Source organism: Sparus aurata, chromosome 16 (assembly GCF_900880675.1).
Source record: "Sparus aurata chromosome 16, fSpaAur1.1, whole genome shotgun sequence".
Classification (NCBI taxonomy): Eukaryota; Metazoa; Chordata; class Actinopteri; order Spariformes; family Sparidae; genus Sparus; species Sparus aurata.
The window spans coordinates 25,303,357-25,326,208 of NC_044202.1; the positions used below are offsets into that span (position 1 = coordinate 25,303,357).

The 22,852-nt window shown below is 40.8% G+C and overlaps 1 protein-coding gene across 2 annotated transcripts in view; it reads right to left on the reverse strand.

The window, feature by feature from the left end:
• alk (ALK receptor tyrosine kinase) overlaps nt 1–22,852 on the reverse strand; it is a 352,676-nt gene that overhangs the window by 203,212 nt on the left and 126,612 nt on the right. For both annotated transcript variants that reach the window (XM_030391467.1, XM_030391468.1), the window contains exon 2: nt 5,222–5,335. In XM_030391467.1, coding sequence (XP_030247327.1) covers nt 5,222–5,335 — 114 coding nt within the window. The remainder of the gene's footprint in view (nt 1–5,221; nt 5,336–22,852) is intronic.

The following is a 22,852-nucleotide window of genomic DNA, read 5'->3' on the forward strand; positions in this document are numbered from 1 at the left end:
GCTGGGGCTGTCCTGTCAAACACCTGCAGCTGAATAGATTGAGAGGCAAGTAATTTTTGACGAACAGCAGGTATGAGATGTATTGTAAAGAAATGATCCAAAACACTCCAGAATATCTAAGACAGAATAGAAGTAGCTGGGGACACACATTAGTAAAGGATTGCTTTGTTTTTCTTGTTTACCCAGTATGACTTGACATTAATCAGCGGTGCTCGCATTTTGTGAGGCAATTAAATTTGTTTCTCTCTTCCCTGGTTTTTAAGATTAAGGATTTGAATGTGATCAACTGTAATTTATTTATTGACGGCGATCAAATAGAAGAGCCAGCGACCCAGAGGTAAAGTGGTTCGCTCGTCGACATTTTATGGCTCAACCACATGTGACAGTTTCCGTCTCAGATCAGAGGGGATCAAAGTCAAATGTCAGGCTTCCCATTCCTTGTGAACTCACTCCTTCACCTTATCCTTAGCATCCACTCTCCAAAACTACAAAGGCGGCATGCTGGCAGGGGGTCAAGAGAAATTCTTCATAGCAGACCCTCAAAGGCCTCGAAGATATTGAAGGAACTACTGACAAAACCAAAATAAAAAAAAAAAACCTTTTGCCTTACAGTATGTTCCAAATCATTAAAACACTTTGCCAGTTCCCCACTGTTCCAGTCAATAACAACTCTGAGCCATTAAAAGCAGCAGTTCTTGTCAGAGAATTCTATTAATTTGGTCACTGGATTTCCATCCAAAACAGACGCTTCATTTGTTCCAACGATCCAGAATGTCTTAACAATTGAACACTTAGAAAAGCATCTGTGGCAAGACAGGGGATTAATAGACCACAATCAACTGCAACCATGAAACTCAAACAAAAGGGTGTTTGATTATAACATGTTTATTTGCTGATTGTCTTGCTCACATCAACAACTGTGCATCTTCAAAACCAGATTCAAACCAAGTTAAGCAGATGTTTCCATTAATTGTTTTTTTTTTTTTTTTTTTTTGTATTTCTCATCATTTAAGCCTGAAACATTTAAAGCAGCTGTCTGACATAATCTCCAGTTTACTCCAGAGTGGGAAATTCAATGTGTGACTCTAATGCTGTGACATTAACACCTAAGTGTTTGAAGAATCTATGTGAGAATTAGTGTTAAAGATTTGCTGTCTTTCCTATTATAGTAATTCAGTGGTGTTTCAATTTCTAATCGACTCAGGACGTGATATTAAACTGCTGCCTCGGCGTCACACTGATGTCTCTGCCACACCTCTGAATATTGCACCACATTTGAAACAAACTCAAATGAAACAGTCCCACATTGTGCTCTTTTTTTTCAGGCTGATGCTTTTATGTCGGGTGTCTACTAGAATCCGTTCAAATACTTTAATGTTCAGAAAACATGTTTTTACCCCCAGGCATGAGCTGCAATCCCCTACTGTGTTTCTGCATTGGCTGGTGTTATTGCAACCACAGTCATACTGGGGGAACGGCTGAGGGCATTGACTGTATACCTGTGCCATAACAACCTTATGTCATAATACAGGGTCGGGTTCAATAGGTTTTTTGATACTTTCACCCACCTTCTTTATAATCTCACTTTCTACAATGTGTGAATGGGAAAATGGAACTTTCCGTTTTATTTGTTTGTGGCTCAGGCTAACACATGCTTGTGGGAGCTTAATTCAAGCTATCCTCCACAGCATGAAAAAGCTGTGCAAATGGAGCAAAGTGCACACTACTACTAGGGGCTGTAAGGACTGAATAATGTGACTCCACGAGGATGCCATATTAAAGCACCTGCACCACTGCTCTATCTTTTATACCCCCCCGCCTTTGCAAATGTGTTTTATTTCACTGCTGTGTCTCATTACACTAGAACAGCACTACCAGCTGAGTGAGGCAGATGTTCTATTGTAGAGCACGGCAACTCCTCAAGTGGCTAGCATCCATCTGAGTGCCTCTGTTACAGCTGGCAGCCACAGCTGAACCAGGACCATCCATCTAGATGAGGAGAATAGGTCTAGAGTGAGAAAGATGGCGGATGGGAAGGGTTCCGCTAAACAGAATATGGCAACAGGCTGCCATGCTGTTATTCCCCACTGTGAGAGCTTGGGTCAGAGGGCTCTGACATCACCGGCACACAGACGCCAGACAGTCATCTTACCAGCACATAAATGCAAATAAGGAAGTTGGCTTACCCTGTAGCCCCTGCAGCTAAAAGGCTGCTAATAGAAGCAGGGAGGCAGGAGAGAAGGAGGGAGGAAGAGTATACTGGGGGCAGCTGGTGGCGAGTGTCCAGTCAGTCTGTGTTGGCTGCTGTGGTTGGTAATAAATGCCAACGGACAGCAGATGCTGTAGGGAAAGCTGAAGATCTATCACTGCAGCCTAAAGCCACGTTTACTACGCCATGTGTTGAGACCTGCCCTCTCTAAAACCTTTTTCTCATTGAAACTGTCCTACGCAAAACAACTGAACACCACCTAACCTTTTACAGCCACTTCAAGAGTAAGAGGCTGCAGTAAGAAGGCCTTTTATCACCTTGGCTTGTGAAACAAAAATAGAAATATTGGAGAAGAGAATATAATAGTATACATGTTATACTGCAGTTTGTAGTTAGTAAGACATATTACATTTGCTCTTTTATGTTCAATCAACATTTTGGCAAACTCCATGATAAACATGATTTGTTTGAATGAACTGTGCCATTAATCATTTGGAGAATTTTTAGTCATCTGGCTTTTACTGCCCAGAGTCCAGCTCATTATCATGCTCGGCTCACTAATCACCACACCGAGAAAAAAAAACAAAAAAAAAACTCCTCTTCTGGTTTGCTAACATAGTGGATGAGAGGTCAGGGCTGTCATCATATGAAATAATAGAAAATGCAGTCGGCTGTTGGCATGATAGATTGATTGATTCAAAAGCGGTTGTCTGACTGACACCAATTACAGTCAGGTCCCCTGCAGGATGCCACGCAGCCACAGGCAGTCGAAGCATGCTCCCAGGGTTTCATAGACAAGGGTGTTGGGACTTTGAATCATCACGTACAGGAGGAGCTGCCACCCTCCAAGAGGTTGGAAAAGGGGCCAAAAGATCATGCTGGAGCTGTCACCACCAAGTGATCTGAATGTGCTTTGAGAGTCTGACATGACAAGGACGCACAAACGCTCCTCTGGGAATACTAATGCAGGTCAGAAATTTGTGAGGTCCAGACTGTGTTCTTTTTGTGTGTGTGTTTTATTTCTTTTTTCGAGCTGTTATTTCTTAACATACAAATGTGTTGTCTTATTCTCTAGTGAAAGTAAACCCACCATCAGCTTCCTCCTCATCTCTGTTTTTTATTTAGTCTCTCCCACACAGTTAGCTGTCTTATTGATCAGTGATCAAAATAACCGCTCAAAGTAAAAACGGAAGTCTTGAAAACTTGAAAGGAAGACTTGAGTCATGAGTGAATGCAGAAATTAAAAAGAATAAACTGCTGACTTTTCTTTGATGTGGATCTGTCTTATCTCAACCACAGATGGTCTTCTCTGAGTAAAGTTAAAGAGGTGAACACACGCCTGTATTTCTTCGCAATAAAAACAATATTCGCAGGTTGTATCTCACAAGTGTGCGTTAAAATGATGCTGGGGTTGTTCGCCTGTCGTCTCCAATGTCATATTATGATCCAGAAAGGTTATATAAAGAGTATCCTGTATGAGAGTCCCTAAACTTTGATAAAACCAGCAGATGTCCCAAGACCCAGTTCTCTTCCCAGATGACCACAGATCAGGTGTGACCCCCTACATCGAGCTCTGTCCAATCATTTGAAGGCAATAGGTTTAGAGATGTGGCGAAATCGGCCTGGTCATTTGACTGTAATGTACTGTACTGGCAGTCAGCGCGATTTGAAAGCCATCCTCCTGCTTTAGCTTCTGCAGTTATGCTGCTCTGTACAGTCATGTGGAGGCGGGCTGTGGTAGAATAGTAGAGCACCACGCAGCAGACCTTGGATCAGCTGACCAACAGCCTCTCAACGTGATGTGCATGTATAAATAACATAAGATCTATAGTAGTAGTAGTAAATAAGAAGATTGACCAGACATTTCATGAAATGCTGCAATCTGGACTACTATCTATCTATCTATCCATCTATCTATCTATCTATCTATCTATCTATCTATCTATCTATCTATCTATCTATCTATCTATCTATCTATCTATCTATCTATCTATCTATCTATCTATCTATCTGTCCGTCTATCTATTTTCTAATTGTAGTTGTAGAAGATGAATGTATTACCTCTCTCTACCTCTTATTTTATCTTTGGCCTTTAAAAGTGATTAAATAATCAAAAGCTATTCTTGTGTCTCTCGCAGCTTCAGGGAACTGAATGATTTTGGAACTGAAAAATTGCTTTCTAATGCCTCAATTTGGTTTTAACATTTAACAGAGAAAATGTAATGAAGTTTCATTATTTGGAAGCACTATTTAACATTTTGACCAAACTTCGTCACACGTTTAAATGCGTTTTTAAAGAAATTTGTTTTTAATTAAACTACTCTTAAAGGTTGGATTGTTCGAAATCCAGTCAGGGAGAACTTGGTTTTTGTGTGTCTTCTATTTAGCCTGTCTTCTTTTAATATAATATGAATATCATGATTGTTTTCCTTTTGCCTTCACTGCAATATGCATTCTTTTCTGTGATTAATCTTTCGTTATGTCTTTATTCTTTATTTTCTTGAAATAATGTTTGACAACTGAGTAGCTCTATGAAAGAATCTCCAGTATGTCTTTCTTGTGTGGCATAACAGTATTATTCTATTGACAACAATAAATCAGCTTTCCAACAGCTAACTTTGTTGTACTGCTCAATATACATTCTACACATATGTTGACTTTCAGGAGCAGGTGCATGGATAGAGTAACATCATATTTTTATGCTCATAGATTTTCTTTATCTGCTGTATCTGTACCACTGAAAATGTTTTTGTCTGGACTAACTCTATAAACACTGTGGCAGTGTTAGTTATCTATGTCCTTGACTGGGTCATAGACAAGGCCAATAAACCAACACCTAGCCATGTGACCACCTGACGTGCCAGAGGCCGGATGGGAAAGAGACATTTATGCGTGCCGATGGAGAGCTGATGCTGCGTGTCACAGCCAATTGGGAACAAAGGATCTTTTTCGAGGACAGAGGCACCTTAGCCTGTCCATCTGTCTGAGGAGAGATGACAACGTCAGACTCACCTGATGTGGGCAGGGTGTCATTGGGAAAGCTCAGGTCGTCCTCGGCTACCCAGGAGAAACTCCAGTACCCTCTAGGAACGTCAGAAGCGGCGGTCCTGCCAGCTGACTGTTCACCTGCAAACACAGAAAATCCACATCTTACTTCGAGAGCACATAAAACCATTATTAAAACAGAAAGGCACTCAATTCAATAAAGACTCCTCCATGCTGTGTTTGTTTGGGCTGGCTGGTTCCTATTGATTTGGCGTCTGTGCTCAGGTCCCATGCAGTTGGTAGTCCGATTCACACATGGCTCCACAAGACTTATTAAAATCTGTACATGCTGTTCCACTGGTGGCTGGAGGGAGACATGGTGACAATCCAGCTGTAATCCCTGTAGTTATAAAAAAATATGATGTGGTCTTTCACCTCAAAAATTTCAGGAAATCATTAGAAACTTCAGCATTGCTATGTCAGTGACACAGGGCTGGCAGATTAATAGCTGTAAAACTCGAGCGGTGACATAATGAACTTGAGTCATGGTTTAAAAAAGAATCCAAGGGCCCGCATGAATTGGTTATTGAATATCGATGGACTGTATAATTACCTGAAAACAGGTCTGTCTGATTTTGTTTGACTCTGTCTTCACCTTCTAAACTCAGTCTAATTATCAAGAGATCGAACATAAAGTGGCTTACTGTAAAGTCGACACAACTTTCTCTTACGCTCCTGCACCCTCACCTCCCCTCACTGTCACCACACACACACACACACACACACACACACACACACACACAGACACAGACACACACACGGTATCTCTCTCACTTTGTCCTTAGTCCATGGATAATTAGTACACAGTCACAGTCCAATACACCACTGCCCAGAAGGAGACTCTAGTATATATCCTGCAGTCATTTCAAATGAGCCTTAAAGAGCGATTCATCGTAAACACAGAGCAGATTTTGGTTTGGGTCAAAAAGACACTCTATTCAGGGTTATTCTTCCTTAGCATGATTTCCACATACAGCAGATGACGTGGAGAGAGTTTTTGTTTTCATTTTTATCACAGGCTCTCTCCATCGACCCATTTAAAAATGATGTTTTGTATGTCAATGTTACACTTTAAACAAATAGCGTTGGCATACTGTATTTAAGAAATATAGTTTTGTAGTGCTGTAGAATTGTATTTTTTACTCTCTGCTGGAGTCTCTCAGCTGTGTTGACCACAGCAGAGCAGACTGACCACAGTCCACTGACCTTCCTGAGATATACAAATACACTAATCATGCCTTTAGGCTAATAACATGTTTACTCGTGCAACTGATACATCAATTCTACACTGGTAATTCTTGAAATGTTCACACATCATTTGATGTGTGATTTAACAGACTGAGTAATGAGATGACATCTCAACAATGACAGCTCATGTCTTTTTTAAGCCTTAAAGGGATTGTTGTTTTTTTTTTAAGTGGGGTCATATAAAGTGTTCCCCACCGTAATCCCCGATCAGCGCAGCCTCAGTTTGGAGAAGCAGAGAGCCGCTCCAGCCCAGACGCTCAGCTTTGTACTGCAGTGAACGGAGTCCAGATGCAAACCGTAGCACCTCCATATCTCTATCCATTAGCGCAACTGGGCCTCGCACTGTATTTCGCCACTCGCAAGACCACCTGTTGCGCTAATGTGTAGGGATACAGAGGTTCTACGGTTCAGAAAATTTAGTGCCAAAAGAAAGGCCGGTCTGACGGAAATGTAAAGCGGTGTGAATTTTCTCCATAAAACGTATACTTGAACTGTTATAGATTTTTTTAGGTGGGCCTTGTTTTAGGTGCTTAAAATTTGCTTTGCATCTGGACTCCATCCACTGCAGTACAAAGCTGAGCGTCTGGGCTGGAGCAGCTCTCTGCTTCTCCAAGCTGAGGCTGCGCTGATCGGTGATTAAAGTGGGGAACAGATCGACTATAGATATGTACTTTATATGACCCCACTTCAAAAAACACGAACTATCTCTTTAATGTCTTAGCTAACAACAAAGTGACCCCCCGACACACACACATTGAAATTGCCATGTCTCTGCAGATGTATTATTGAAAAAGGGCTTATCTGCAATAGTTTTATTTCTCACAGGGTCAACAGAAAAGAATCAGTGATTGAGTCGTTTTTTATTTATTTTTATTTTAAATCATAAAATACATTGCAGTTGCTGTCTGAGTGGATGTGTTTGCCTGGGGTTATCTAGATTCCTTCCTTTGCATAACTGGCCTTAACGATAACCACCACTCGAAATGACACGTTCTGAAAAGAGAAAACTGTAATCACTCTAATAGGATTAACTGAAATTAGTTTTCTGTTTTCTTTCCGTTTTATCTGAAGATGAATTATTCTTGTCTGTCACATACTGCCTGTCGCAGTGGCATGCAGTAGTGACCCTTCTTTTTCCCTCATTGATGGTGAGAGGAGCTGACTGTGGCCTCGACAGAGGGCCTGCCTGGGTTGGGCTCAACAGCTGTTGCTACAGGAGAAACTGGCTGGCTGGATGGATGCTGCTTGAGCTGGCGGGCTGATATGGAGCTGCTGGGGGAGCTGACTGGCCGACATAACACCTGTTGTGAGAGGTGGCACGCTATCTGATTGACTGACAGACGGGGGTTGGACAAGCTGGCTGGCTGAGTTTGACATTATCTGAGAGGCATTTCTGTCCATCTGTGTGGCAGGTTGGCAATACATCCTGATATTTGATCATTTTGCCCTGTACAATGAAGAAGACAAGAAGGCCTGAGACAAAGGATTTTATTAGAATTGAATCTATCAGGGGAAAAATGAGGCTGTCATACATAAATAATAAGGAGACGGATGTAGCTGATTCTTGTTTCCACAGCTGAATCCAATGAATTAATCAAATCCCAGCTCATTTAGATGTGTTGTGACAATTTCATAAATCAGACATGGAAGAAGTTAATAAGTCTGGCAGGTGAGCGAGTTTGAGTCGATTTGGAGGAACATTTATTACGTTAGGGCAGGTGCATCTTTAATTAGACTTTCTTCAGTGTGAAATCTAAAAAGATAACACGTCAGCACAACTTTACATAAAGATTTCAAATAAGTTATTGATTACTCTTCGGTCTCTGCCGATGAAAATAATGTCATTCAAAGTGTATTCATGGAAAACATTACCTTTGGCAGCCCTGTCACCAACGCAACGGTGGCCGTAACGAACACATACACCCATGTGCACACAGCCAGCACTCTGATTTCAACTCACCACTACAGAGGAGAGTTATCTCAGCTCAGTGAACAGTCTAATTCTGTCCCACCCACACTCTGAAATCCTTCAAATGCTTAGTGGATTTATCAATGAGGCTTGACTCAACCTGTCACTTAAAAATAGCTTTGCATGGACATACATCTCTCTCATTCTTGCGCTTCCCCATTTATCTTTTTGACTCTCAATCATTCAAATGTCCATATCCACAGTTTTGTTTGTAGTGAGGTGGAAGTGGATGGTTCCTGAGGCCTGCAGAATCATACACACTATGGGGCACTTAAACTCGAGAGGGACACAGAGATTAGCTCACGAGGTAGGACAGGAGCAAAGACTTTCAATAGGACACTACTGTACATGATACATGTGGTGCTTGTGGGTTTTGTTTTATGCAAATGAAGCCAAATACCCATGAAATGGGGTGGGAGGTTTCACGGGTACTGGATCTGTATGTTGAAGCAAGACCTGGCACCCGGAGTGGTCTGCACTAGAATCACATGGATTCTGCAATGTTTGCACTCATGTTAAACAGACATGTCTAATGTATTGCTCATAGAAGCTTGCCTTGGTCTCATGAGTCTTGCAGGGGTGAGGAGATCACGCTTAACAAAGACGCTTGGAGAATCAAGCGATTCCAGCTAATTAAAAGGGAAATGAGGAAGCCATCCGTTTACGCTGTTTGATTTTCATACTCCTTGGCCTTCTGCATCACAATTGTCCTCTTCTTTTTGCCCCTTAATTAAAGATTTACCTTGGGATACATACATTACTGCCTAAATAAATTGATTGCCTGTCAGGCCCAGTGACGCGTCATTAAATGCTCGTCTAAGTCTGCCAGCACCACATCAGGCAGCTGAGGCCCGGAATTGGCTGCTCTCTCTCTGCTACAAAAGGCCGCATCGATTTCCATCAGAGGAGCCCTCATGTCCACTAAGCACTCCGACTTTCATTAAGACCTTCGCAGAATTCCAGACACGTTGCTCCCCAAACCCAAAACACACACGTGTGTGCGTCTGTGTGTGTGCCCACAGTCATTCGCACACACACTTTTTCCCTGATAACACTTCTCACCAGAGACCTCTACCAACAGAGCTAAGGCAGTTACCACTTTGTAATTAAACAGTCTTTAACAAGAGAATCGCAACTCTAAATAATTCATAAATGTCTCATCTGCGTTAATACAGGTGTCAAGTTTTTTGAAGTCTCATTCTAAGTGACTAGCATCCAAGTTGACCAGGGTTAAATAGAGGGGACAGATTTAAAGTGTTCATGTAAATATACCACCTTCTGCTTGTTGTTAGCTTTAAGTGGGGGATAAGTTGCTTCTAAGAGGCTTTCTGTGTTTGTCATAAGATGTTGCTGCAGGATTTTTTTTGCCATAAACCCTGTCTTGTAAACAAGCAGGGATTTTGATACAACTGTAGGATGCAGCTTATTAAGTGAGTGCTGCCTGTGAAACCTGACTTAAGGCCTCCGGGGATGCGACCTCTTCTCTGCAAACTCACTTCTCCCTCTTGGATAGCTGTGGCTGCATTCTACAATATCAGAGGACAGCATTGCAACCTGCAGAGAGTAGACATGGCTGATATAATGAGCAATGGAATTTTTTAACAAAACGATTAGGTTGATAGTAACATGGTACAGCATACGCTAGTTCAGTATTGTAAATGTTTGAGAGGAAAACAGGTCAGAGTGACACGTGAGAGAAGTTGCTTTTGATGTTTACCATGCAGCCTCTGTAAATGAGCTGCGAATACAATAAACAATGCAATGCTTAAAAAACGGATGATGAAATAACTGCTATGCCAAGCAAACCCTGAGAAACAATCATAGGAATGCCTTCCGACAGCCCTTGTGAGGCTCCCCTAAGTAATGTATGTTTGACATGTGTAACCACAATTCACAGTAAGATCAAGCGCTGTTTTTTTCTCTTGCGGCATGCACCAAATGATTTTTATCAAAGAAATGGATCATAAGGCTTCAGTCTGAAGCCATTATCCGGGGGAAGAAAGGGCTGCACAGCGACAGTGAAGATGTCAACTGGGCTTCATTGATGCTCATTACAGAAAATGATTTCGCTGTTGTACAATCATGACCCTTTTTGCTTTGAGGCTTTGCTCCCCTAGTTGTGCTCTCAAACAAACAACAGCACCCTTAACAGCGGATTAATCACAAATAATGCATCGAAATGGCCCATTCGCAGATACAGATGGTAGCTTAAGTTGCAGAGAACGTTCTCCAGTCTCATTTACTATGTTCTGTAAAATAGTGTGTGGCCACAGGGTGTCTGATTTAATGATGGAAGCACTAATTCTATTAATTATGCAATGTGCCCCCGCCCCTTTCATGCATATGTTTATTGTGTATGGCCCACTGTGAGCTCCCGCACTTCCTACAGCAGATATTCTGCTGGTTTTGGCATAAAATGAGTCTCCTCATATTAATTTAGGCTCTAGGACCACCGCAGAGGCACAATATTTCATAATGACAGCAGACTCAGAATTCTGTTCCACCCATCACATAATGATGGTGGATTCTGCTGGAGCTTTCTTCTGTACTGGTATAGACCAGGTTGTGTGTAGCTGTATGTCAATGCTAGACTGCTGCTTTAACAAAGCTTTAGAACACAGGTTTTAAAGAAGGGAAATGAGCCAAAGATACCACATGAAGTGAAAAGACAGGTGCATGCTGGAGAATGATGAGGAGGCTAATGAACAATAGCTGCTGCACAACAAAGCTCATGAAGGCAAATGAGGTACTTTAGCATCATCTGGAGGCCGTGAATCAGCCAAATCTGAACATAAACGTGTCTTGGTCCGTCCCAATCTGCACTGATTGCCTTTATTTGAACTATGTAACGCAAAGCTTTATTCATGCAATGCCAACTATGTCATTGAAGCAACATAATATTTCATGGTAGAAATGCTGTTTTTCCTTGCTTCCTGGTGGGCAGAAACCTTTGCTGAGGTAACCACTAACTCCCGTTAACTGTAGCTGCTGTTAGCTAGCTAGCTAATGTGACATTACATCTGACAATATGGTCATTGAAACCTGGGATTTGTATTTATGGCTGTTGTGTGGTTTTTCATGCCATTTGTTGCCTGGATATAAAAAAAAATGCCAACCTTAATAATCCTTTTAAATAATGATTTAATTTGCTTTAATTAAATGCTAATGTGCAAGTCATCAACCTCATACTTATAATCTTAAGTAATTAGTGTACCCAGCATGTAGTATTTAATTCCTAGATCCAGGTTTTTTTTGGATTAGGCATTAAATTGTACTCAGCTACTCAGCTACTTAAATATACCTGTTGTTTTTTTCATTAATAATCACGCATATAACGAAAATGTCAAAAACCACCCACAATGTTAGAGGAAGTTACTTTTTGAATCATCCAGCAGTCAAACCAACCGACCAAGGTAACAAATATGGTAAAATAAGATAATCATACACTATGATAGTGACTGGATGACTTCTTCTAACATACCTCCATCCTTCAACCAATGTGATAGCTCATGCTACGTCTACTTACAATAAAGTTGAAATAGAATGACTAATAAACAAATTCAGGGGGAATTTCACTTCTGGATCTTGAGTTTAGGCTTCAGATCATAAATCAGAGAGGTCGTCATCTCCCTCTTGACTGCCGTGTGTTTGACCATGATGTTGGGTTGTTTGTTTTGTTACATCATCAAAGCACCAACCAAGCAAGATCTAAATGGGCCTTCCTCAATGACCGAAGCAATGATTAGTTTTGTAGCGCCTCCATTACCCAGGAGACGACTGACATTGTAGTGTGTGTGTGTGTGTGTGTGTGTGTGTGTGAGTATAATGAACCAGCTAGTTTGATATTTCATGTACACATTAATCATTCATCAAAGAGCATGTTTCAAAGCCCACTCTACGCACAAAGAGGTGATACTCATAAAGGTGAAGCTTCCCGTGGATTGCACTAATCACGTGAGAAGAACACTATAGAGTCAAAATTACACACATTTACTTTAAGCTTGTCTTACACATGCTCAGTGAAACTGAAGGGCAATGAAGTACTGCTCTGCTCTTGGCTCTAGCTATTACCTATGTAATGTTCCTCCTTCCTCACTACAGGGAGCTGTAGGTCTCCCAGCAACCACATGTAGCAGTGAACCACACACACACATACACACACACACACACACACATACACACACGAACAGGGCCAACAGTGCACTCAATTTCTCCACTATCGAAGAGGGGACCATTTTTACTGGTCATTTTAAAGAAACAAAAATAGGATAAAAAAGCTTCTTGTAAGGTTTTTTACCATAGTACTATAATATTAATTCAACAAGCACAAGCAACATGTGGCGAGGTCACTCTGACCGGACCCTACAAGAGAACCTGACTGGCTCCAGACCTTACTCAATAACCTGTTTTACACAGAACCCAAGCCTATCTAAAACATTTAATAGGTGTGTGCAGTTTTGTATAATAATGATATATATGTAATACAATGTGACCTGTAATTAATAATGAGTCTATGATATAGAACGAGAAATTAACCACTACATATTTCCACCCATCCAGACGTAAAATGTTGAGAAGAAATCAGACACTCAAAAAATCCAGAATATACATTTCTAGATCAGGATGTGCCCATAACCATAGAAAGATAATGATATAGGTTGAGAATAAGATGCAATCACAGTAACTAGTAACATATGACTGATTAGAATGAACCAAAAAATTTGAATGTGAGCTTGTTCCTGCGTATGATTTAGCCTTGCTCTGCGTTGCCCAGGTTAGCTGTATTTTTGGGAGAATATTAGTAAAACCTTTTGACAGGCAACTTGGTATGAGTCCAGTACTGCTGTATTTCAAGGAGACACGCGCACCCTGACTCAGAGCTTCAAACCTTCACATTTCAAACGAGATGACTCCAAACAAAAACACAGAAAACAACTTCTATGAAAGTATAAGATCGTATGTGAAATAATATAATAAAAGATATATCAGTGGGCCCAAATGAGCTCTCCAGGCACATTGCCTCAGTTCTTATTTTTTAAAAGTGATTGACCAAAGTCCAATGACCAGATACAGAAGCTGCACACAGCATTTATAAAGTGGGAAGGGCAACCATTTCTCCATGGGCAGGATCCCATGTTGGGATTTCAATGATGAAAGTTTGTCTCTCCTTCCGCCAGCATTATTGAAACACTATGTAATTAGCGCATCACGTGAAGTGGGGAAACTATTGTCCATCCACTTCCAAGTCCAAGGATATATACCTAAGGGATTAATTACTGGCTCATACTCTTTTTACAGTTTGTCAGTTTTGCTGGACAGCAACAAAAACGCTTGTCATCATAACTGTTGACCTACATTTTATACCACAGTCTGGGTAAATACTGAATCTACCATTAAAAATGAATGTGCTATGACCTGTATCTCAAAATGAGCGGTATTGGCATCAGCTAGCTACAGAAACCTCAGTGTTATTTAAATGAGTATACATACTGGTCTACTAGAGCTGTAGTGGTAAAACTGGGTGATCATAGTTTCAGCTGGCTAAAATGTCTGATGTTAATAAATGGTTAACTCATGGAAAGATGATTAGGCCCTATTTTTGATTTGATAGAGGTCAGCAAACTGACTTTATATGTGTTTGCCCCCCACCACAGCCATGCTACTGTTCCTTTGAGCTTATTGGTACCAGGGGATCATCCCACTTTCCTTCACTATTCAACCCACTACTTCGGACTGTGACTGACGGAACACGTGCAGTCATTTGGTCGTGAAAATCTTAATGCTGATTTGAGGACAATAGCTGGGTAGCTAGCTGGTCTTGTAATAAATCATAACATCACATATGTTAACTGTTTGTCTACTATATGCACAGTTGTTGTCTTTAAATCTTACTAGCGTAACGTTAGCTTTCTGGCGAATAGCTGAGCCAAAGGGTTCTACGAGCTTTCACTGAGTAGTGAAAGATATTCATTTTGCATAAGGAGTTAGTGATTGTTCCAGCTATAACCCGATAATTCCACTGGTTGCATGTAGGTCGCGGAACGGCTCCACTACGGTTTTGCTCCGTGCTCCCCACTCCGTTTTGAGTGGGACGAGGCACAGCACTACCAGACAGCTGGGGTTGCGAGACCAAGGAGTTTCCGTGATACTTACAAAATCATGTGCAACTGCAGTTATACGTATGTGTTATAAATACAACTACAAACCGACAAAAGGTTAGTGTTCCCACCCGGAGGATTAGAATAAGTGCTTGGGTTTGTCTCTTTTTTCTGAGATTTCTGTGCTGGTGTGTTTTATTATGAAAATCAACCAGATGTTATGCTGTTGTTTCGGTGTGTGACTTCCTGTCTAGTCTGGGCTGAATTCGGCTGAGTTGATGTGCCTTCTCCAGCATCCGGAAGAAATAGAAGCCTTGATCACACCTATGGAAGGGTCCGGACTACCGGAGCTGTAACGGAAGTTGTTACGCAACGCAGCAGAGAAGTAAACGCTGCCATGGCGAAGCCGAGACAGACCGAACACGGATTCAGTGGAATTTAGGGGTCAGTCAAACCTGCATGGGATGGTTATAGCCTTAATGTCGGCCAAAAGCGCAGACTTCTTCTCCTCGACTAGGTCACTAAAAGAAATGCACCTAAAGATTGTGATGTCATTTAATCCTGGCAGGCCTTCTTACAGGAATAAATATTACAGTCGCAGCCGCAAACAAACAGTATAACAATAATCATAGTAATTATGTATACTTTTTTTTCACCAATGGCAGTGGCCTGAGTTAGTGTAGCCACGCCACTATTCTGAGCTTGTCCCTGACTGACTGCTCACTAATCAATCACCCACAGCTACACAAGTCATATCAGAGTGAGCGAGCACACTGAAAAGAAAGAGAGAGCTCCCATTCTTGAGCAAGACAATGTAGAACGTATCTCTCTTCTGTTAACCTGTTGGCATGCAGGTAGATCTCACATGACAGTTTCAGAATGTAAAAAAAAATATATAAATACAGATCATAACTGTGGAAAAATAATGGCAGGAAAAAAATGTCAAGGCTAACATGAATACAGCTGCACATCCTGTGTGTACTAGCACTACAACGAGATCATTTTCAAGCAGACACCTTCCTGTGTGTATTATCCATGCTATGCCTGCTGTGTTAGAAATTGTGGTATATCTGCTTGTGGCTCTTTGACTGCTGCTTAATGTGGCATATTTCTCTGTAATCTGCAGCAGCGCTTCTTTTCATTGGCTCCAGCAATTTCAGGACACGTACACTGAGTTTCAGGCTCATGCAGTACTTGTACTATCTGCTGCATTTGATATGGCTCGAAGATCACAAAGAGGTCATTTCTAAAATTTCCCTTTGATTTTTCAGTATCCTCCTGCTTTCTGCTGTAACCAGGCAACAACATTACAGGCAGACACACTGTCAGGAAGCAGTGATGTGTGAAAAAAAAAGCATCTCACATGTCACATGTATCTCTGTTGAATGTAAAAGTAGTGTTTACCTTGCTGCATTGACAGTGTGAAAGAGCCAGTCAGCAGCTCTGTGACCAGCCCAGTTGAGGCTGTAAGACATCACACAGATATATAGTTATATGTGTCTTCCAGGCCCATTTATTATAATAAATAATATTTAACATAGATAATAAGCAAATAGTTAACCAGAAAGTATGTGAGCCATGGTTGACATTTAATCATGCAATGTGTAAGAATTTAGAGTAGAAAACGATGAAAAATAAACTATAATGATCAACGGCATATGAATAACTGATATAATACATCTGTGTATTGTGTTGCAGAGATATTGACTGAAGCTAGCATGTTAACCAGCTAGCCCGACCATGTCCCAGTCCAGAACTCATGTGCTTGCAGTGCAAACACTAAAGTATCCCCAGTGCACCAAGCTGCCAGTCTGGGCCGCCAGCTATCTGCTAACTGAGCTAACTAGCTAATAGCAGCAGTTAGCATTTACTCTTGTGATGGGCTGCTCCCTGTTTGTTTATATGAATTTGACAGGTGACCAATCTTTACATGCTGCAACTTTAATATGGTAGGTATTAAAATGATGGATTAAAACAAATACCAAGTTTCAAGAAAACAGGTTGGTAGATGATTAACAAGGAAAGCAAGCCTTTGTAAATTATAACTGATGCCTGCAAACCTTACTGTTAGCTAGTAAGCACAAAGCATTAATATGTGCTTGCCAGCTTTCCAGGTAAAAATGCTGATGGGTTTAAATAATTCAAAATTTAAACACAGTGTTATCTCGAAATGAAAAAAAAAAAAAATACAAATTGATAAGGAAACATTAAGTTTTATTTGGTTGTTGTGAGCAAAACGATTTCAGTGCCACATTGTGCAAGAGATTATTTCCATTCCTATGCATGAAACCAGCTTTTCATGCAACTGTTCAAATTGGTTGCAGCTGATGCGTCTGACAACTGATGGGTACGTTACTGCTGTCTGGGAACAAATTCCTACCAATTTCCCACCTGCTGTGTCGGGGAAATTTCTGCCATACCAGTGATTGCACATCAACGTGCTTCATACAATGTTGTGTACACGATCCCCTACTTAGTTTTGTCAGCTACCATTTAGCGATTGAGAAATCACCCTCTCAACTTCTCCCCTTCCCTCCTTGGGGCACGCAGTAAATCTTTTCAAACGATCAACCGTTTCATCAAACTTTCTCCTCCATCACATAACAAAGGAGTCCCCGAGCCAAAGAGTGGCAGCTACATGTCTCCAACATGACAGCGTGCATCAGAGGGATCAAAGAGACTCATTTCTTGATGTTTAACAGTTGGCTGCAAAGACAACAGAGGTGAACACAGTAGGAGCCGTCATCACTGGAACGCTGGTAAAGATGAGTGCTGTGAAAAAGACCTATGTCGATGCCATGTGACGGGCACCGTGGATGCAGAAAGCAAAACAAAAACTTGAATTGAAGTTTTGTCTGATATATAATGCTCATAGCTCAGATTTATTCTGAGCACATTCTTTCAAAATAAGTACGTTTGCATGAAAATCCCTTGCAAGGTTTAAGAATGGCGAGAGCTTGATAAGATCATCAGGCACTTTTACATAATAACCTGTACATGTTGATCAAGGACTCCGTCAGAGCTCAGCTTTCTGTGCTATTTTGGTATTTGTGTTGAGGTGGAAATGTGCCAAACTTTGAAAAACCTCCCTGAAACACCAACACATTTCCTCGCGTGCTCTTCATTCATTTCCATTCATTCGGAATATCGACTTTTACATTCTTGCAGATGTTTTGTGTGCGTTTCGCTAAAACTGCACTGCAGGATGTCGTGGAAAGGATGTCAGCAAATACATTCTTAAACATCTGTGACAATTTTGATGTCTTTGCTGCGAGTCACACATCAAGCAAGAAAATGTGATTTGGTAGGAGACGCTAAAAAAAAAATTGCTGACAGCCCCTCTGAACTGCTGTACGTGAAATCACAAATCAAACACTGCCACGCAATATCCACTGACACGCAGTCGCTCTCCCTTTGCCCCCTGAAGTTTTGCAATATCTTGGATATGTCGCATACATTCTGCACGAGGTTCCACTAACAAACACAATCCATCAAGTAAGAGCTGCCGCTGTATGAAAGTGGACATGATTTACCACAAAGCCTCCCCACTCCCCCTATAATCACTTGAGTTAATGTAATGTGGGCAGGCTTTTAAAAACTGAAATGGTACTCCATAAATCTGGCCCGTCTCTTGACCTGCCATCTTTCCTTCCTCTCTTGTTTCCACCAATTTCTGCGTGCGTGCCCTCTCTCTTTCCCACACACATGCACAAGCACACGCAAACACACACACACACACACACACACACACACAGCATCCCACTTCTTCGGCAGTCGGTCCTTCCAGCCCCCTCTTCTCACCAGCAGTCTCTCTCTTTCTCCATGAAATCAGACTCTCACCTGCTCTTATTCTGTGTGATTCCCCTCCACTACAGCAGGACAGCCACTAGTAGTAAATCATCTCTGTTGCCTCTCAACAGTTTGTCCCTTGACATCTCTTCAGAGGAGCTTTGTCTAAGTGGGTGTCCCACACTGCCCTCTACCTACTTTGAAACAAGCTCGCTCCGTGTTGTTTCTAGTTTCTGATCTGAAAACATATTCACCTGATATTGTAAGACCATGCAATCCTGATGCAATATTTACAGACTAGACGGCTGTAATATTGTAACAACTTTACAATATTAACAATGCAATCGCATTACAGAATGACAGATACTGACGCTTTCAGATGGATACAATCAGATACAATCCTAAAGCGTCAGTATCTGACGAGTTGGGAAACCCAAAGCGTCAGTTTTACCATCTTACAAACAGGAGCTTTAATATAGATAATTATAAAAAGGCAGTCCCAAAGATCCTTCTGCTGATAAGCCTGCTCCTTTCATTGCCTGCAGATTTATCAAGCTGACATAAGTAAAATTACACTTGATTTTATAATATTAATACATATTTGATAATGGCAACAGAACAAGGGATGGATTAGAAAGGAGTAATTACTCGTAACTCAACACAATTGGTGTGGGCAGGTTTTATTTCAGAAGGTCTTTTCTTCCGCAGCTCATGAGTGATGTGTTCATGAGCCCTGCAGTGATATTAGTTCCACACAGTCTCTCATTGTCTCAGCCTGCTATATTTTATTCACATTTTGTGCGTATGTGACTAAACCACATTACAAAACTGCAAAACGTGCCTCTCAGTTTGTTATTTTTAAGATTGTGTCAACCCAATCGCTAAAAGAAATCTTGGCAATGTCATTTCTGCAACTTCCCATGTCAGGATCAGTTTTCTTTACCTTTCTTGTCACAACGCTTTGCTCTGGTTAGAACTCAATACACTTATTATGGAAAGGTTATTTTTTCGTCGTTTTACGGTTAAGTTGATCATTGGACTCGTCTCAAAACTCCTTATTCTTTTCACGGTGTGATGGCCTCCTGCTGCACTTGGTTAAGTTTTGCGACTTTGCTCGCAGTTCAGATCGATTGTCAGGTCTAGTTCATGCTACATTCTTGCTGTCCTTAGTGGGTGTGTATCTGTGTTGTGTGTTAGGATTGCTGTGGCTCTGCAATAGCAGGAGGAGGATTTGGGAGCGAGTGTGTGTACATGAGTGTGTGAGTGTGTGTGTGTGGGCAATGTGCCACAGAGTCAAAGAATCCTTTAGCAAATGTGTATCTGTGTGTTGCAATGATGAGAAAACATTTTGGGACATTTTGTTCAGATGGACCCTGCGTCCTCAAACCAGCCACTAAAAAGTACGCATTAAAAAACGAAACTAGGGCACTAAATTTGATTAGTTTATCATTTAATGAGTTTCTTTGCTTGTTTGTGTGTCTTAAAGCAGCTCTGTGCACAAGTTAAATTAAAAATAAAATCCGACTTCAATTCTGCTTTTTGCAAATGGTCACCGGCCAGAAAGAAATACTGTGTGCAGGAAATGACAGGAGCAGCTTAGTGCTCCAGTAGCGGAACAATGCCACGTCAGGCTGAGAGCAAGAAGCATGACCAGGCTCTTCAAATCCAAATGTTAATCTTGGCAACGCTGTTTCTATAGACTGGCTGTTACTGGCAGCATATGCATGCAGCACACTATCTACATAATATAATTACAACAACAATTGAAACCTTGGAACTAACCAGAGCAGCAGAAAATTCATTCCATTAAAAACAAATAACATGAGGCCATTGGGCTGTGTCCATATATGCAGGTATACCCACAGAAATAAGTGAAGATACCCTCATATAGATCAAGGCTGCAGCCACCTATTTCAACCCTTTCTGCAATCTATGGCAATCTGTGGCTGCAATCTATGACATTAACTGCAAATTCCCCCCTGACTTTTGTTACTTGATTTTTAGAATTAAAGGTGCAATTGGCCACCTTGAATTCATATTCCCAACAAATAAGGGCAGCATATTACCCGATCGATTGCTAACTCTGTTGTTAACTATATCCTTTTTATACATCCATGATTGTAGCTAGCTACCACTAGCACAGGAGCCTCGGACTGCTGGAAGAAAGAGGTTTAAAGGCCAGGGCTAGCTTGTTAGCACTGTAACATCACTAGATCATTTTTGTTAATTTAATGTTTTGAACTGAACTGTATTTTTTTATGTGTATACATATATATATATATATATATATATATATATATATATATATATATATATATACACATATATATAAAATCTTAAGAGCAAGGCATCTGTCCATGCACTGTTATAGGTATATGGTGCTAGGTGTAGTATTCACGCCTGCCAAGGATGGATGCAAAAATATATCGACCAAACATTGGTATCGTCTGATATTCGCCTCGTTGACTGCTATCGGCCTAAATACGATTATATTCACAGAAAGAAGTGGCCGATGTTCATCCTGAGTTATTGGTTCATGACATCCCTACCATCACTTTTGTTTCCCAGACACAAAACAGGAAACAAAACAGAAAAAAACAAAAAACTAAACAGAAACACAGCAGAATAAACAACAAATAAATACACAATCCTACACCCCTAATACCAAGACATGGTAATATACGTGCAGCACAAGTGCTACACTACACCACTGTTACAGTAAAGAGTTGCTGAAGGCTTTGCAACGCCATATGAAGAAGATTAATTTTTTATGGGCCATGAGCAAAATTCCTCACAAGGCACTGTGGGATTCTGGGTAATGCAGGACTGGTCCATGACACCACCAAAGAGGAGGGGTTGAAAGTTGAAAATGTTAAACTTCATGCAAATGTCAGAAATGTAGAAGGGAGACTGGCATGATGGCTTGGTTGTGGACTAAGAAGCTTCGGGAAACCGTCTGTGGAGGAGAAAATGGCTCTGATGTGGTCAGATGTCCCAGAAACCTTTTTCACAGCTGCCATGGTAGCATGTTATGGTTGTTTAAACCTTGCTCAATGAAAACATAATTATTTTCAGTCAAGTTGCCAACAAGCCCAGGTGTTACTGTCTAATATAACGAGTAACTCCTGGCAATAATTAATGCTAGGCCAATAAACACCTAAGTTACAGACAGCCAACATATATTATGTCACAGATGAATGTTAATCCTTCAGTGAGCTGTACAAATGTGTGGGCTGTATTTACTCAGTGGATTCTGCAATATTTACTTGAAATAAAACAAAGTCAGCCAATTATTTTCTTCAGGTTTATTTTATTGGATTTGGGGAATCCTCCATTACAGTAAAAGAGAAGTGGATCAGGAGCTTCTTAGAGACATGAGACAAGCACGCACCAGCCTCCACCAGTGAAACAGTCATCCCCAGATAATGACCAGCCACAATCTACAAATGAACAACAGCAAACAAACAGCAGAGGGTGCCCTTACTGAGGAAGATGAGGATGAAGGGCTGACCATTACTCTCCAAATGGATGCCACCATTCCAGCAATAGAGCAGAAGACAGGGCAGACAGAATGCCTTTTAACCCTCTTTGAAAATCACCCACTTACAGAAATGGAAAAGTCATCCACTAGAAATTACACCTCCATGCCATCAGATAAGGATGACTTCCTTCTGCAGGGCTTGCTGCCAAAATTAAAGAAACTTCCTTCGGACATTGAACCTTTTATCAAGTTTGAAATCCATTGCTAATATTTGAGGTAGCCCATTATATTGATTAGCTGTTCATGCTTTGAAGCAATGGCTGTGCTCAGTACCTCGTTCAACTTCAGTGATAATTTGTTATTTGTACATGGTTGCCTCCACTGAAACTCTCAGTACATTTCTATCTTTAAACTTTTATCAGAGGTGAATTTTGTTCTGCTTCTTAAATAATTTGTATTTTGTTCCTGGACAAAAAACAAAAACATGTATTGAATTTGTGATGTATTTCTCAGCTGACTTTGTCTTTTATATTTGCTCTTAGTGATTTGATTGTTGTATTTTCGGACATATTTATACCGCAGAGTTGTAAATGATTTTCTGTAGGGTTCATCTAGTTAGAATGATGAGTTTGACTTCCAGGTAGAAAGCAATTTTATACAATTTTTACCCTCGAAGCTGCAATAGCATGATGGAAAACCAGTATGGACATACAGTTATTTGCCAAGCATGCTATTACTGATAATTACGTCTCATTTTTTCAGTATTTTTACAGCATAGAAATGACAAAGTAATACTTATATACCATACACTTAGATACACAGTGATTATAATTGTGTATTTCACAAATGTTGAGCTTTCTACTGACTTGATGCACTCTGCTCTTCATTTAAACAATGTCTTCTCTGTGTTCACGAAAAGTGATGCATTTTAAATATGCTTTTGCGCTTTGATCTAAAAACAAATAGAATCAAGCCAGGACATTTACGTTCTCCTCTGGGTTGATATTACAGCA